Consider the following 14698-nt stretch of genomic DNA (forward strand, 5'->3'; position numbering starts at 1 on the left):
GATGACAAACAGCTATCGTGTTGAAAATCACATTTTTTTGGCTTACATTATTCGAACGTGTCGTACTATACGCAGGTGTCCGGTTTTAAATGCACTGCGTTACACTAGCCAGAATATTTTCTCGTTTGAGTGTTTTGGCTTATATACTCACCTTCACCTTATGGTTTTGTGTAATTTGAATTTCGTTCCGATAGTGTGGAAAGGAGAGGGGGAAGAGGTAGTGACATGTTCTAACTTGTGTGTGCGAGTTCAAATGGCTCGGAGCACTATGGGACTTAACTTCTGAGGCCATCAGTCGCCTAGAACTTAAAACTAATTAACCTAACTAACCTAAGGACAACACACACATCCATGCCCGAGGCAGGATTCGAACCTGCGACCGTAGCGGTCGCTCCGTTCCAGACTGTGGCGCCTAGAACCGAAGGGCCACTCCGGCCGGATGTGTGTACGTGTTTATGTACAGTTTTTTACACATGTGACGGAGAATGGGATAGGAGGGAGGGGTTGGAAGAGAGAGGGGAGGAAGAGGGAGGGGAAGGCGATATGTCCTAGCCTCTGTGTGTGTGTGTTTGTGTGTATGTCTGTTCTGATTATTACTTTGCTAAAGCTTTTTATTTTGGCACTAGTGTGTTTGTAATTTCGTTAAACTGACACTTAAATAAAAATCACAATTGTTACAATGATCAGTGACAATGTTCTTAAATAAAGTGAAGAGCGTTTGGTGTGAATAGTACATTATACAGTCGCGAAAGACTGCAGAACTCCTCATATTATTTGTAAATGCCGTCCGAAGGAACAGATACCACGCGTTCATATACCTGAGTTGCCTCGATGGACAACGCATCTACCACCTTTGGTGCAGATGCACAATTACGTTCGACCTCTTGCGGGAATCTCAAACTAGTGAGCAAGCAGGTGATGGACGGGGACTGCAGATAAGAGGGGTTAAGTGAGAATGTGCGTTGGTCGGGATGTGTGACGAGATAATCCTCGCAATTGCGATAAACCCTGTGTCGGGATGGCGCTGTGGTCAACACAGGTGCGTAATAAGCAGGAGATCCCGGTTTCGAATCCCGGTCTGGCGCACACTTTCGCTGGTCGCCGATGAATCCACATACAGTCGCGAATCAACTGACATCAACATTTCCTACTCTTTCTTTCCCTTACCCCCCCCTCCCTCCACCTGCAATTTTCATAGAACATTTACCAGTTCACATCTTATCCGACTATATAAGTAAATTAACAACAACAACTCACCAATTGGATAGTAGGGCAGCCGTGGGTAATGGCGCCCCTTGCTGTCCGTATAGCCTTGGATAAGCCTGAAACACAAACGGCAGTGCGTTAGTACACTGATACATAAGATTACTAAAACTGTCAAGGGTGTATTCTGGTTTAAAATGGCAGATGTAGGGCGGAACATTACACAGAACAAATGCTCCAGGTGACAGTGTTGAAATTTGTGGTGAGTCACTATGGGACCAAACTGATGAGGTCGTCGGTCCCTGGACTTACACAGTACTTAATATAACTTAAACTCTCTTATACTAAGGACAACACACACACTCCCCTGCCCGAGGGAGGACTCGAACCTCCGACGGGGAGAGCCGCGCGAACCGCAGCAAGAAGCCCGAGAGCACGCGGCAACCTCGCGCGGCTGTCAGCTTAGATATCAGATGTCAGCGTAGATGGTCAAAATTAAATAGCGTTTGAATCCTATCTACGCGTATTGTTTTGGCATGAAAAGCGAGCCGCATCTCAGCATATTCTCAGATGTACAATCTCGTGGAGATACTTACCTTGTGGGCACTGATTTGTCCAAGGCTGCGGGTCTTTGGTTTCATGTAATGTTTGATGTGATCATAAATTTGTAAATTATAAACAATGACTTTGGGTAATTTTTGTTTCTATTATTCAGAAGAAAATAAAACAAATATTGCTCCACCTCAATATGTTGTCGTCGTCAGTGTTATTACTATACTCTTTCTTGGTATCGAATCATCTGGAACTGGTGCTGCTGTCACTGTGCAAGTAAATGGCCTAACTCACTGAAAACTGTCCACTTTCAGCCTAGGCAGCTTCATTTATTAAGATGGTTATGGCGTCAACCAGCAGTATGTCAGAATTACAACATGCTCTATAAATCAAATTATGAGTGTGTAATTTCAAATGACGCTAAAGGGCAGTTGTCATTGTGATTCAGTGGACCAAAATGTAATTCAGGAACAGTAATAGATTGCCTGTTACTATATACTGACTCAATATGTCTGGCGCACGGACAGAAGTACTAAAAACGTACAACAACACATATAGCTACAAAAAAGTCAGAATAAAAATGAAAGAGAGTGTGGTTTATACTGGGCGTCTCCCCTAAGAGGCGTCAGGTACATTTTCTCTATTTTCTCTGGTGTTTCAACAGATATTTGCAGTTTAGTTTTTGCGTTGTGTAGCAGGAGTCAGACCAGATAAGTACTGCTCTTCACGTCATTCTTGCGACGTCCAGTGTCGACATACACTGTCAGTTTGTTTCTCGTTTTAAGAAAATTTCTTTTTTAATCGGGATCTTTCTTACCCATTTGATATAGCGCGCCAAAATTAGTCTGTTTTATCGGTATGTATCAACGGGGACAGTAAAACACGATGAATAAATAGCAACGTAGCAGCGACTCAGCGCTTCCTGCTTGGCAGTAACAGTCAGCGCGTGTGAGAGCAATGCCGTGACTTCTGGAGGGCTGGTTTCCTTCGAGTTTTACTGTCCGTTTTGATCCATATCGATAAAACTGATGTTGCACTAGACTAATCTGTGGTCGCCCTATCGAATGGGCACATACACACATCAAAAAAAGTTTCGCATCACTTCGGTTCCGAGAGTTTCGGAACCTGTACAGAAAATTGAAATAGAGATCAACATAAACATCATTTCCGCCCTTTTTATTGCTCATGAAAACCACACATTGCATGTTGTACCACCGTACCGCGAGACCTTCAGAGGTGGTGGTCCAGATTGCCCTCTTGCATTGATGCATGCCTGTATTCGTTGTGGCGTACTATCCACAAGTCCATCAAGGCACTATTGGTCCAGATTTTCCCACTCCTCAACGGGGATTCGGCGTAGATCTCTCAGAGTGATTGGAGAGCCACGTCGTCCATAAACAGCCCTGCACGTCGTCCATAAACAGCCCTTTGCAAACTATCCCAGGCATCTTCGATAGGGTTGATGTATGGAGAACATGCTGTCCACTTTAGTCGAGCGATGTTGTAAGCAGGCTGTTTAGGTTTCTATATTAGTAATGCCACGTAGCGCTCTGTATGAAAATCACTGACTGTGCTGTGTGCAGTCTGTGGCTGGTTGGCATTGTTGCAATACTAGCTATTGTAGTGTTGGGCATTTGGATCTGAACAGCGCGTAGCGTTGCGCAGTTGGAGGTGAGCCGCCAGCAGTGGTGGGTGTGGGGAGAGAAATGGCAGACTTTTGCGAGCGGACGATCTGAACGTCTGAACGTGTATCCATCATAAAGAGTAAATTTGTAATATATATATATATATATATATATATATATATATATATATATATATATATATATATATGGTGACTTTTGAACTTTATTAAGTTAAAAACATTGTTTGTTCTGTATCAAAATCTTTTATTTGCTAATCTTTTATTTAACTGGCAGTATTGGCGCCCGCTGTATTGCAGTAGTTCGGTAGTGAGGTAAGTGATTCGTGAAAGGTAAGGGTTATTGTTAATCAGGGCCATTCTTTTGTAGATATTACTGAAAGTCAGATTGCGTTGCGCTAAAAATATTGTGTGCCACTTTAGTGATGATCAGAATATGTAAAGAAAAAACTGTCTGAGTACGTTGAGTTTTGCTCAGTTGTTTGAAAATCAAGTCATTCTTAATTTTTCTAAGGGGATGTTATAATGTCGTTATTCTGAAGGAAGTCATTTACAAGATGTGCCCGATGGGGGCGCGAATTGTCGTCCATGAAGACGAATGACTCGCCAATATGCTGCCGATATGGTTGCACTATCGGTCGGAGGATGGCATTCACGTATCGTACAGCCGTTGTGGCGCATGACCATCAGCGGCGTAGGTCGGCCCACATAATGCCATCCCAAAACAGCAGGGAACCTCCACCTTGCTGCACTCGCTGGACAGTGTGTCTAAGCCGTTCAGCCTGACCGAGTTGCCTCCAAACACGTCTCCGACGATTTTCTGTTTGAAGGCATATGCGACGATCAGCGGTGAAGACAAAGTGATGCCAATCCTGAGCGGTCCATTCGGCATGGTGTTGGGCCCATCTGTACCGCGCTACATGGTGTCGTGGTTGCGAAGATGGACCTCGCCATGGACGTGGGGACTGAAGTTGCGCATCATACAGCCTATTGCGCACAGTTCGAGTCGTAACACGACGTCCTGTGGCTGCGAGAAAGTATTATTCAACATGGTGGCGTTGCTGTCAGTGGTCCTCCGAGCACTGCAGTAGTAGCCCTTGGACGACCTGAGCGAGGCATGTCACCGATAGTTCCTGTCTCTCTGTATCCCATCTATGTCTGAACAACATCGCCTTGGTTCACACAGAGACGCTTGGACACTTCCCTTGTCGAGAACCCTTCCTGGCACAAAGTAACAATGCGGACGCGATAGAACCGCGGTATTGACTGTCTAGGCAGACAACAGGAGCCGTGTACGTCCTTCCTGGTGGAATGACTGGAACTGATCGGCTGTCGGACCCCTTCCATGTAATAGGCTCTGACCATGAAATGTTGTTTACATCTTTGGGCGGATTTAGTGACATCTCTGAACATTCAAAAGGGCTGTGTCTGTGATACAAAATCCACAGTCAACGTCTATCTTCAGAAATCCTGGGAAGCGTACGAAGTAACATACGCCGAAAAGTAATTGATGGACACTGTTGCTAGCCCCATTGTTCATCTGACCGTCAGGTGAGCAACAGTTACAGTTGCACGTCTGTTCGCCAGTACCCATCTCCGCACTGCCGTTCACCTCTGTTATCTACTGTCCGTGGTGCACTACAGCTACCTCTGCGCTGATTTTACACAGCTCCATTCTGCCATGCACGGTATACTTTTACCACGACGACATGTGAAAAATTAATGTAATTGGCCGATTCGGTAATGCTTCCACCCGTGGCCCAAAAGTCAATGATCATGGCCTTTTGAACGTCAGATAAATCGCTCCATTTTCACATTGCAACAACTATTTTCCTTTTTTCTGCATCGCCCGACACCCTTTATGTTCCCTCCACTGTTAGTGCTGCCATCTGCCGTCTGTGAGTGGCTACTGTACGTTGACGTCGAACATAAGTGGTGGCCACATTAATGTCATTGGACCGTATAACGTTTCGATAGAACCCAGACCAACCGTAATGTCTTACTACTGATACCACAGTCCACTTCTTAAGAAGATCCTTATCGATATAATACTGCGCAAGTCTCTGTAGCCGCTCGGGATTAGCCGAGCGGTCTCGGGCGCTGCTGTCATAGACTGTGCGGCTGGTCCCGGCTGAGGTTCGAGTCCTCCCTCGCGTATGGGTGTGTGTGTTTGTCCTTAGGATAATTTACATTAAGTAGTGTGTAAGCTTAGGGACTGATGTCCTTAGCAGTTAAATCCCATAAGATTTCACACACATTTGAACATTTTGAAGTCTGTGTACAGTGCGTAGCTGAAGGTATATTCTACCAATATTAGCGGTCTTCTGTTCTAGTTCATTCGTATACTGAACGTGGAACAAGTGACTATCTATACGCCTCTGTGCGTCCTAATATCTCTTACCTTTTTCCTCACGATCCCTACGCGATATATAAGGTGGTGGCAGCATGGCGGTCACACAGTCTTCTTTGAACATATGGGATTTACCCAACAGACTTTCTCGAGAACTGCATCATCTGTCTTCCAAGAAATATTCTTGGGGAATTACTGTTGTGCTTCCATGTGTCCTGTAACGACCTGTCTCGACTCTAGCAGCATGTGTGTGAACTCTTTCGGTGTCTGTTGTCAGGTTTACATGATGAGGACTCCAAACACTGGAAAGCTACTATAGATTTGCCGACACTTGCGTCTTGTAGGTGATCTGCCTTACAGATGCCTACACACTTCTGACATCGTCAGTGTGAGAGCAATATGTAGTATTATGAAGACTGAATAAATTTCAGCTGCCAAGATCGCTAAGATCATTTATTCATACCGATAGCCGGCCAATGTGGCCGAGCTGTCCTGGGCGCTTCAGTCTGGAACCGCGCTGCCGCTACGGTCGCAGGTTCGAAACCTGCCCCGGGCATGGATGTGTGTGTGATGTCCTTAGGTTAGTTACGTTTAAGTAGTTCTAAGTCTAACCGATTTCGACAGTTCTCTGTTGTCATGTTCGTATCTGCAAAAGATAGGACAGAAAATGCTAGGACACAGCATCTAACATGACAGCACACGTAATTATATCTAAGATTTGCAACACATAGGATAACAACATACTTACGTTCACATCATTACACAATCTTCTCCTTCAGTACAGTAAGTGGTGTTATACAATGTATATCCATGTTGGTATCGAGAGCTATTCTAGAAGTCGGCATGTCAGTTTTAAAATAACAGCTATGCACACACATGTTATTGCGCCGATTACAAGTGCTCATATTCATGACCTCTTCACACTCACAGATTCCAACGTAAACATCCTTAGTAATGCAGTGGTTCATCAGATGGTGCAGTGGTAGTACGAATCGATATTATCGATTAAGTGTGAGCACTTGTAATCAGCGCAGTAACATGTGTGTACATAGCTGTTATGTTAAAACTGTCATGCCGAATTCTAGTATAGCTGACGATAGCAACGTGGATATACATTGTATATACCTATATTTACTGCACTGCAGGAAAAGATTGTGTGTTGATGTAAACATAGTATGCTGTTATTCCACGCATTGCAGATCGTGGATACAATTATGTGTGCTGTAATGTTAGTTACTGTGTCCTAGCATTTCGCTCATATCTTTTACAGACCCGAAGACGGCAACAGAAAATTCCCGAAGCCGGTTATCTATATGAATAAATGATTTTAACCATCTTGGCGGTTGAAAATTTATTCAGTATTTACTTTTTTCTATTTTCCTAGAACCCTTACAGAAAATCTAAGTCTTCCATTTATCTTCCTTAACAATGGTTTAGAATCGCTTCTTAGTGCTACCCGTAAATATATTTACGAGGCCGGCCCTTGTGGCCGAGCGGTTCTAGGCGCTTCAGTCTGGAACCGGCGACCGCTACGGTCACAGGTTCGAATCCTGCCTCGGGCATGGATGTGTGTGATGTCCCTAGGTTAGTTAGGTTTAAGTAGTTCCAAGCTCTAGGGGACTGATTACCTCAAATGTCAAGTCCCATAGTGCTCAGAGCCATTTACATTTACGATGTGGCGAGCAGCTCAAGAAGTTCACCACTCATCTCGTAATCAGATATTATAACGTTCTCCCTCTTTGTTGAAAGCGTTATTGTATATTTATTCACATTTAAAGAAAGCTCTCATTCATTACAATGAATGACAATTTCATCAAATTCTATCTGTATGTCCTTACAATCGTCCAATGACAATACTTTCCTGCAAACAACAGATTACGATAAACGAATGCAACTGAATAACACAACTGTCATAAGCCTTCAGTCATGTTTTATTTCACCAGAATTTTCGAAACCAGCAACTACCTCCATTTCTTTTTTAAATTAAGTATAGTTTACCAAAGATGATAATAGCATGAGGTCTTACACATTACGTAGAACTTTTTCTGTCGGTGTACAGGGATACTCTTTCCTTTTACCTGTAATTTTTCTTATAATAGTGCGCAACTACTGTAAAAGGCATAGTGCACACCCGTAGGTTTTAATGATGTTCTGTTCTCCCTAGCACTTCATATTTAGTTACCAGACTAGTTTCAATGGAAGCACTCTGCTGACGCCAAACTTTTCTCAACAACTCTTTAGCCTTGGTGTTTAAAGGTCACTGCGTTCTATTTTCAGGTGGCCCATTCAATTAATATAACCGCGCGAGCTTTCTTTAGTCTAGACTTGCGTTCTTGTTACCTTGCCAGCATGACGACTTGCAGTAATTTGCGTTGTGCGTGTTTAGAATAACATCTGTCTGAAGACTAATTAATTGATAGGCAATGCGGATTTAATCTTTTCTCCCCAGCGAAGGCGTATTTCAATGTACGGTAATTAGAACATCGTTACTTGCTCTCCGAAACTGCTAACTGTTCGAAAAAAAGTGAAGCTTAAAATCAGTACTGGAGACAGAGGACACTTTTGTAGCATATAAAACATGTTATTGAGAATTATGTATTTTGGAAACCTCAGCGGTATAAACGTATTTCATTTAACACAGTTACGTACACATCTTTTCTTGTTTACGCCATGCTACCGTTAGATGCAATCTGAATGCTTGACTTCCGCAGCTGAAAGTAATTCTATACCTGCCCAAAAAGAGATAATACTTTCTCTCCGAGATGCTAATTATAAATTACTGCATTAATTGCTATTTCACTATTTATTTACGAAAAGGAATGAGTGAAACTTCAATTTTTTTGTTCTTAAATGAAATTCAGCTCTAATAGTCAGCTAAAGATTTGTGTCGCAACTTGGATGTGTTTTCATGAAGATAGTCTCCACGCGGTAAATGATCCTAGTAAAGATGAAAATGTAATACGCCCAAGAGCATCTAATTAAGAACGAGCGTTCAAATTTACAATTTTTACCTCTAACCTGAAGCACGTTGTCTTTACAAATGTCTACAGTAGTCTTCACGTAATATAACAATCGGGTGATAGGAACATTCAATCTGCAAAATGAACAAAACATATCAGCTTTACTTTTTTGCTTTATTTTGTATTTACTCCTGCGTTTTGTGTTTATTTTTCGTCTCCCCAGTATTTGCTAGGCACTTTCGTACATGGCGTTAATCACTAGGCAACACATGGTAAACATTTCCGTGACGAGGAAACTGTATTCTGTATTTACACAAATTCGTCACTGTCAATGTTTCCGCTTGATATTGCTACTGTGCGTCGCAACTGTTGTTTTCGTATTATTCATTCTCCGATGTTCATTTTTCTGCCGTCTGCTACCCACGGCAAATTAAAGTACATTTTCTGTTCTCTGAGAGGCAAGTGTTGAAGAGATACCCAACAAAAACTCGATTATCCTGAATCATTTCCTCGATCAGATACAGGATGTCCTCATGGTCAATAGTCAGGGATATGATATGAACGATCATTTGCAGCAAAAATATGGACATGTGCCGTATTCCAAATAGTTTCCGAGATAGAACATATTTAATATACATTGTTATTTATTTTCTGTATTATTCAATACATAGTCAGGTTTACACGTTTACAACAGTAAACATTACAACAAGCGCTTTACGAAGTATCAATTGACAAACAGGCACCTTTAATATATTCACCTTTAAGCATTACCCTGCACGTCACATTACAGCTGTTATACAGTTCACAATAAATGTTCGAATACCTCACCGTCAGTTTCAGTGCATTTGTGCACCCTTAGTAGTACATATTGTGTTGCTGCAAGTTGCCTAATGAAGCCAGCAGCGTCCATGATGGGACCACGTAGTTCATCTCGCGTCATTGCAGCGATTAGTGTATTTATATATGTATGTATATATTAAACCGGGGACACAGAAACGATGGAGAGGCTTCGTCCCGCCGGAGCCTTCGGTGGTTCATAACCAAACAACAGGCCACACCAGTCCACCCACCCTATCGTCGACCCATACCGCACCCAGGGTTATTGTGCGATTCGGACCCCCAGTGGACCCCCCGGGGACGTCTCATACCCAAATGTTTGCACGGTAGAATAATTATGGTGTACGCGTACGTGGAAACGGTGTTTGCGCAGCAATTGTCGACACAGTGTAACTGAGGCGGAATAAGGGGAACCAGCCCAGATTAGACGAGGTAGATGGAAAACCGCCTTAACAACCATCCCCAGGCTGGCCAGCACACTTGACCGCGACGCGTGATTAGAGTAGGTGTGGCTGAGATGTTCCCTCACGCGTTCGGTGGAGTGTGGAGGGGTTCTATCACTCTGGAAGTACTTTGCAGTCCGCGTGGCCAAAGGAATGTTCTCAAGGTATTAAACAAACGAATTCCCCAAAAAATGCAAGTAATTCTGTCCCATCATTCACTGTTCTGGAATGACTGAGCCTATCAACGTGTTACAGACAACGCCGCACCAAACATTGTTGGAAATTATTTATGTGCTGGTGTCTCCATTCAGTGTAAACATGGCTTCATCAGTGAATATTATTAATGGGCGCGATTGGTGATTGTCACTTTACTAGTGCCAAAATTCAAGTCGTTTGACATTGTCGCCAATGTGAAGATTGTGGACACGCTGTACGTGAAATATGTACAAGTTTTCCGGATGTAATGTTCCCATACGTGTGAACGTGGGACATTGATACATGCAGAAAACAGCCGAGTTGTGGTAGTAGGACTACACTGCACCATTTCAGCAATGCGTTGCTTTTCCTGCACATTGTTGAACTACCCGTTCAGGTGAAATATGAGAAATTGGAAAAAAAAATCTGGTTCACGCAATGTGCTGAAGACTCTGGTAAACAGTCCGACTGCTTAGCTGGATGGTAACTTGGTTGGCTATCGTGCAAGCGTGCCCTGGTTCTATTCCCGGCCGTGTTGGAGATTTTCTCCGCTCCTGGACTGTGTGTTGTGTTGTTGTCATCATCATTTCATCCTCATCAACGGCGCGCAAGTCGCCCAGTGTCGCGTCGAATGAAGTAAGTCTTGCAACGACGGCCGAACTTCCGCGAATGGGGCCTCCCGGCCAACGATGCCACACGCTCATTTCATTTCCATTTCTGGTACACACCCTGCGATCAGGAATTGGACTTGTCGAAAAGTACCTACAGTATTCTTCGACAGCAGCCATTTGTGTAAATGTGTGGCATTTCGGCTAGCGCGTGTACAAACCCAGTGAACCTGTGTTTCTCTTCGATACATTCCCAGTCCCTCGCACTACTTCACTCACGACACACCATGGACAACTGTAGATTCAGCGGGCTAGTTTACTGTCAGAAAGACGCCCCGAGCTAACAGGTTGAAAGTAGTTCTGAATGCAATGCATACTTGACGTCCAAGAGTGAAGTAGACCTCATGTTGTCAACAGCAAGTACCGTGAACGAATGGATCAATTTTGTTTTCAAACAAAACATTCAGCACATACCGTCGACATCTCTACTGTTTTGTAGATGTTTCCAACGCGATACCGATACAAGGGCTAAGCAACCAGTGAAATGTAATCGCTATCTAATGAGACACCGGAGACCACGTGTTTCTGATATCAGAATGCTCTGAACATCTTCCGAAATTTTGTCGGTAGTGTTCTGGTTCACCCTGCATGTTTTCATATGCTTTCCTCACACTGTTGTCAAATTAAGCGAATTTCCTAATTTATCCCTCAGTATCTTGGCGGTCTAAGCGATTGGGTAATTTTCGTTTTTTGTTGTGATAATAAATTTTATGCGTACACCTGCCAGCACAGTACACACATTGTATTTAGAATTTTCTACTCTGTTAGCGCAATCTGATGTCAGTATGTTCTTGGGTTGTAGTGTTACCAACTGTTGAATGCTTTTGCGTGATGCCCAAGGTCAAAGATTTTAGGGTTCCTCTGCTTTTTTTGCACTTAGTTCAGTTCTACAATAGTTATTCTTCATACGTGCTTGACCACTTAGCCCTTTCTTGCTTTGGGCTGTGTCTTTATAGATATGGTGGATCTCTTGCATTGGGATGAACTATTTTTCTGTGATTGTTCTCAACAACAAAAAATGGTTCAAATGGCTCTGAGCACTATGGGACATCTGAGGTCATCAGTCCCCTAGAACTTAGAACTACTTAAACCTAACTAACCTAAGGACATCACACAACACTCAGCCATCACGAGGCAGAGAAAATCCCTGACCCCACCGGGAATAGAACCCGGGAACCCGGGCGTGGAAAGCGAGAACGCTACCGCACGACCACGAGATGCAGGCATATTCTCAACATTTTCGTGTCTTATTTTATATTCATGCAGTGATGGTTGTGGTGTTTTAAGTGTTCAATAATAGTGAAACGATGGTTTTTGTCTTTCTAACTTCTTACGTGCGCTTTTGGCGTTATTTTAATGTTAGTTCCAGCCAACGCAGCGTTGCATTAAAATTATGATGTATGATTACCACCAGGAATCAATCTCTAGCCCTGTTTAAACTTGCTGAGATAATGTTCATTGGGTACTACGTTACATATACCACACAAAAATCAAATCACCATGCAGGAAACTGCTGGCCGCAATACATTATTTGCGTCTTATATTAAAAGAAACCATGAATGAATATGATGTGTTATAGTTATAACTACGCTTTGAATAGTGCACGAGCTATTCTACAATTCTCATGATATGTTATGAAAAACATAACGTTCCACACCCGCAACAGTGAGATACATACAAAACGAGACTAAGGAAAAGCGCGAAATCAAGACACTGACATCGGAAAAGAAATAATGAAACACCTAAATCTGGATGAGAAATTACTGAAAGATCAATGACAATTAAGAATACCAGGAGAGACAGAACGACAAGAAAAAAATTGTTCAGAAGTGACTAAAATGTAGTGTCAGTAGTGCTTTAAACATGTAATACACCAAAAATCGCACTGTAGGCACCTGTATGTGAGAGCGCTACTGGAGTTTGCTACTGATTGAATTCGTATGTGGAGTCTGTCAATTTTTGGTTGCTTGCAGAGTTTTGGTGATGACGGAGAAAGAAGATTAGGCCGTATAAAGTTTCGTGGAGAGAGACACAACGGCGTTATTTCTGGCATCAGAGTCTGTTACGGCCTATAGTCAGCTCTGGCACGTCAGTCGGGAACGACAGAGAAGAGACGGCAGTGAAAAGAGATCAGCCAATCGCACGCTGACTGACCTCCTTCTAGAACGACAACGCAACAGCAGCGGCTCCTAGGTGAAGAGACATAAGCACCGCGCCTGACTTGTGGCAGCTCACTTTCGACAGCAGCTTCAAAGTTACCCACTTCGTTAGCCATCTCTATGTAGCACAGATTTGTGTTTGTCTATTCTGAAGAAGACTGACTCTTTTGCATGTCGTCCTTTGCTTGCGGCACATCTATCAGAGTTATGTATTTGTACTTACCTTGTTCAAATAAAACTCATTAATACGAGTTGTTTGATTGTTTGTCTAACAAACCGAGTACGTAGGATCCCTAGACATAATAGAGCCTACATATATCATGCACAAATCCGTGTCACCTCTGGTGTGGTATTGAGTCGGGAGATTCGGGTCTAAGTGATAAGTCATAAACACGCCACGTTCTGAAGTGCCTCCCTCTAACCAGGGAGTCTATCCCGTCAAATATTTCAGTAAGAAAGCATTCGCTCTCGAACAGCGGACATGTCGATGGAGTAACTGCGCCGGAATAGGTTATTTCCCGTGGCCAGCACGGTCTCATAATAACCTGTTACCTAGTTCCAGTCTCCACGATACAGAGGAGGCGTGAGGGAAGGTAGCTGCAGCTAAGGGACGTGTGACTCATTGACTTCAGAACTGCTTTCTGAACTGTGTCAGTGAATGTATCCAAGACCAAAAAACAGTACTTCCTATTACCACCTGTAATCTTGTATTGGCGACACCATTGCCCATTTCTTCTGACTTTCAAGTTATCGAATTAAAGCCACGTGACCTCCACACACAAGTGCTAAAATTTCATATCCGCCTCGCTTTCAGGGTGCTTATCTTTGTGCATGTGTGTGAGGAAAAAAAGGGAATTGATGCATGTGGTTTTCTGTAAATAGTAATGAAGTCACGTGATACAAACATCTAATTTCATTTCCATCCCAACTTCCGAGCACTTAGCTTTGTGTATTAGTGTGTGTGTGTGTGTGTGTGTGTGTGTGTGTGTGTGTGTGTCCAAATCTAAGAAAAGTGTACGAAACAACTGCTTAACTTGACCTCTATGAACGTATGTTGCGTGGAGCTTCTCTTTACATAAAATATTGACATAGCTGAATTACATACACAGTCGTGCGTTTAGGAATTGCGTGCTGTAGTAAGAAATTCTTGACAAAGAGATAACAATGTAACAACTTTGAAATGTTTGTAGATACAACAATAACGTCTAAGATATTGATTTGATATTACTGTCATAAAACTAGTTGAATAAATTAAACTCGGATGCTTTGTGCTTTGTCATGACATTCTCCTGTGTCCGTAATAAAATAATAAACCTAGAGAAATATAAGATGTTGACAAATTTATAAATGTAACAGATACCCTCTTTCGTAATCTCTTAGTTAGAAAGACATAACCTAGAGACTGAGTACCGATTGGCAACAGAAGTTACTCACGTAATTCGAATGATATGCTGTTTTCGTGTGGACCAATTAACATACAGTACCAACGCAGATGTTATAGTAGTAATAAATTATTATGTTTTCGCTTGCCATAGTAATTAACATGCCATTCTCCTAGTGCTTTACGGTATGCTAAACCTAAAACAATGGACGATTATCTCGGATCACCCAGAGACTTATTGCCATTATACCGAGCACAGCTAGCGTACACAATCAAACAGTGCATTCTTCGGTAGTTCTTCATCAACA

The 14698-nt window shown here is 42.8% G+C and overlaps 1 protein-coding gene across 1 annotated transcript in view; it reads right to left on the reverse strand.

The window, feature by feature from the left end:
* Positions 1-14698, reverse strand: part of LOC126268115 (uncharacterized) — an 846423-nt gene that overhangs the window by 222161 nt on the left and 609564 nt on the right. Inside the window, exon 3 of the mRNA XM_049973639.1 lies at positions 1258-1322. Coding sequence (XP_049829596.1) covers positions 1258-1322 — 65 coding nt within the window. The remainder of the gene's footprint in view (positions 1-1257; positions 1323-14698) is intronic.

The sequence above is a fragment of the Schistocerca gregaria genome, chromosome 4 (assembly GCF_023897955.1).
Source record: "Schistocerca gregaria isolate iqSchGreg1 chromosome 4, iqSchGreg1.2, whole genome shotgun sequence".
NCBI lineage: Eukaryota > Metazoa > Arthropoda > Insecta > Orthoptera > Acrididae > Schistocerca > Schistocerca gregaria.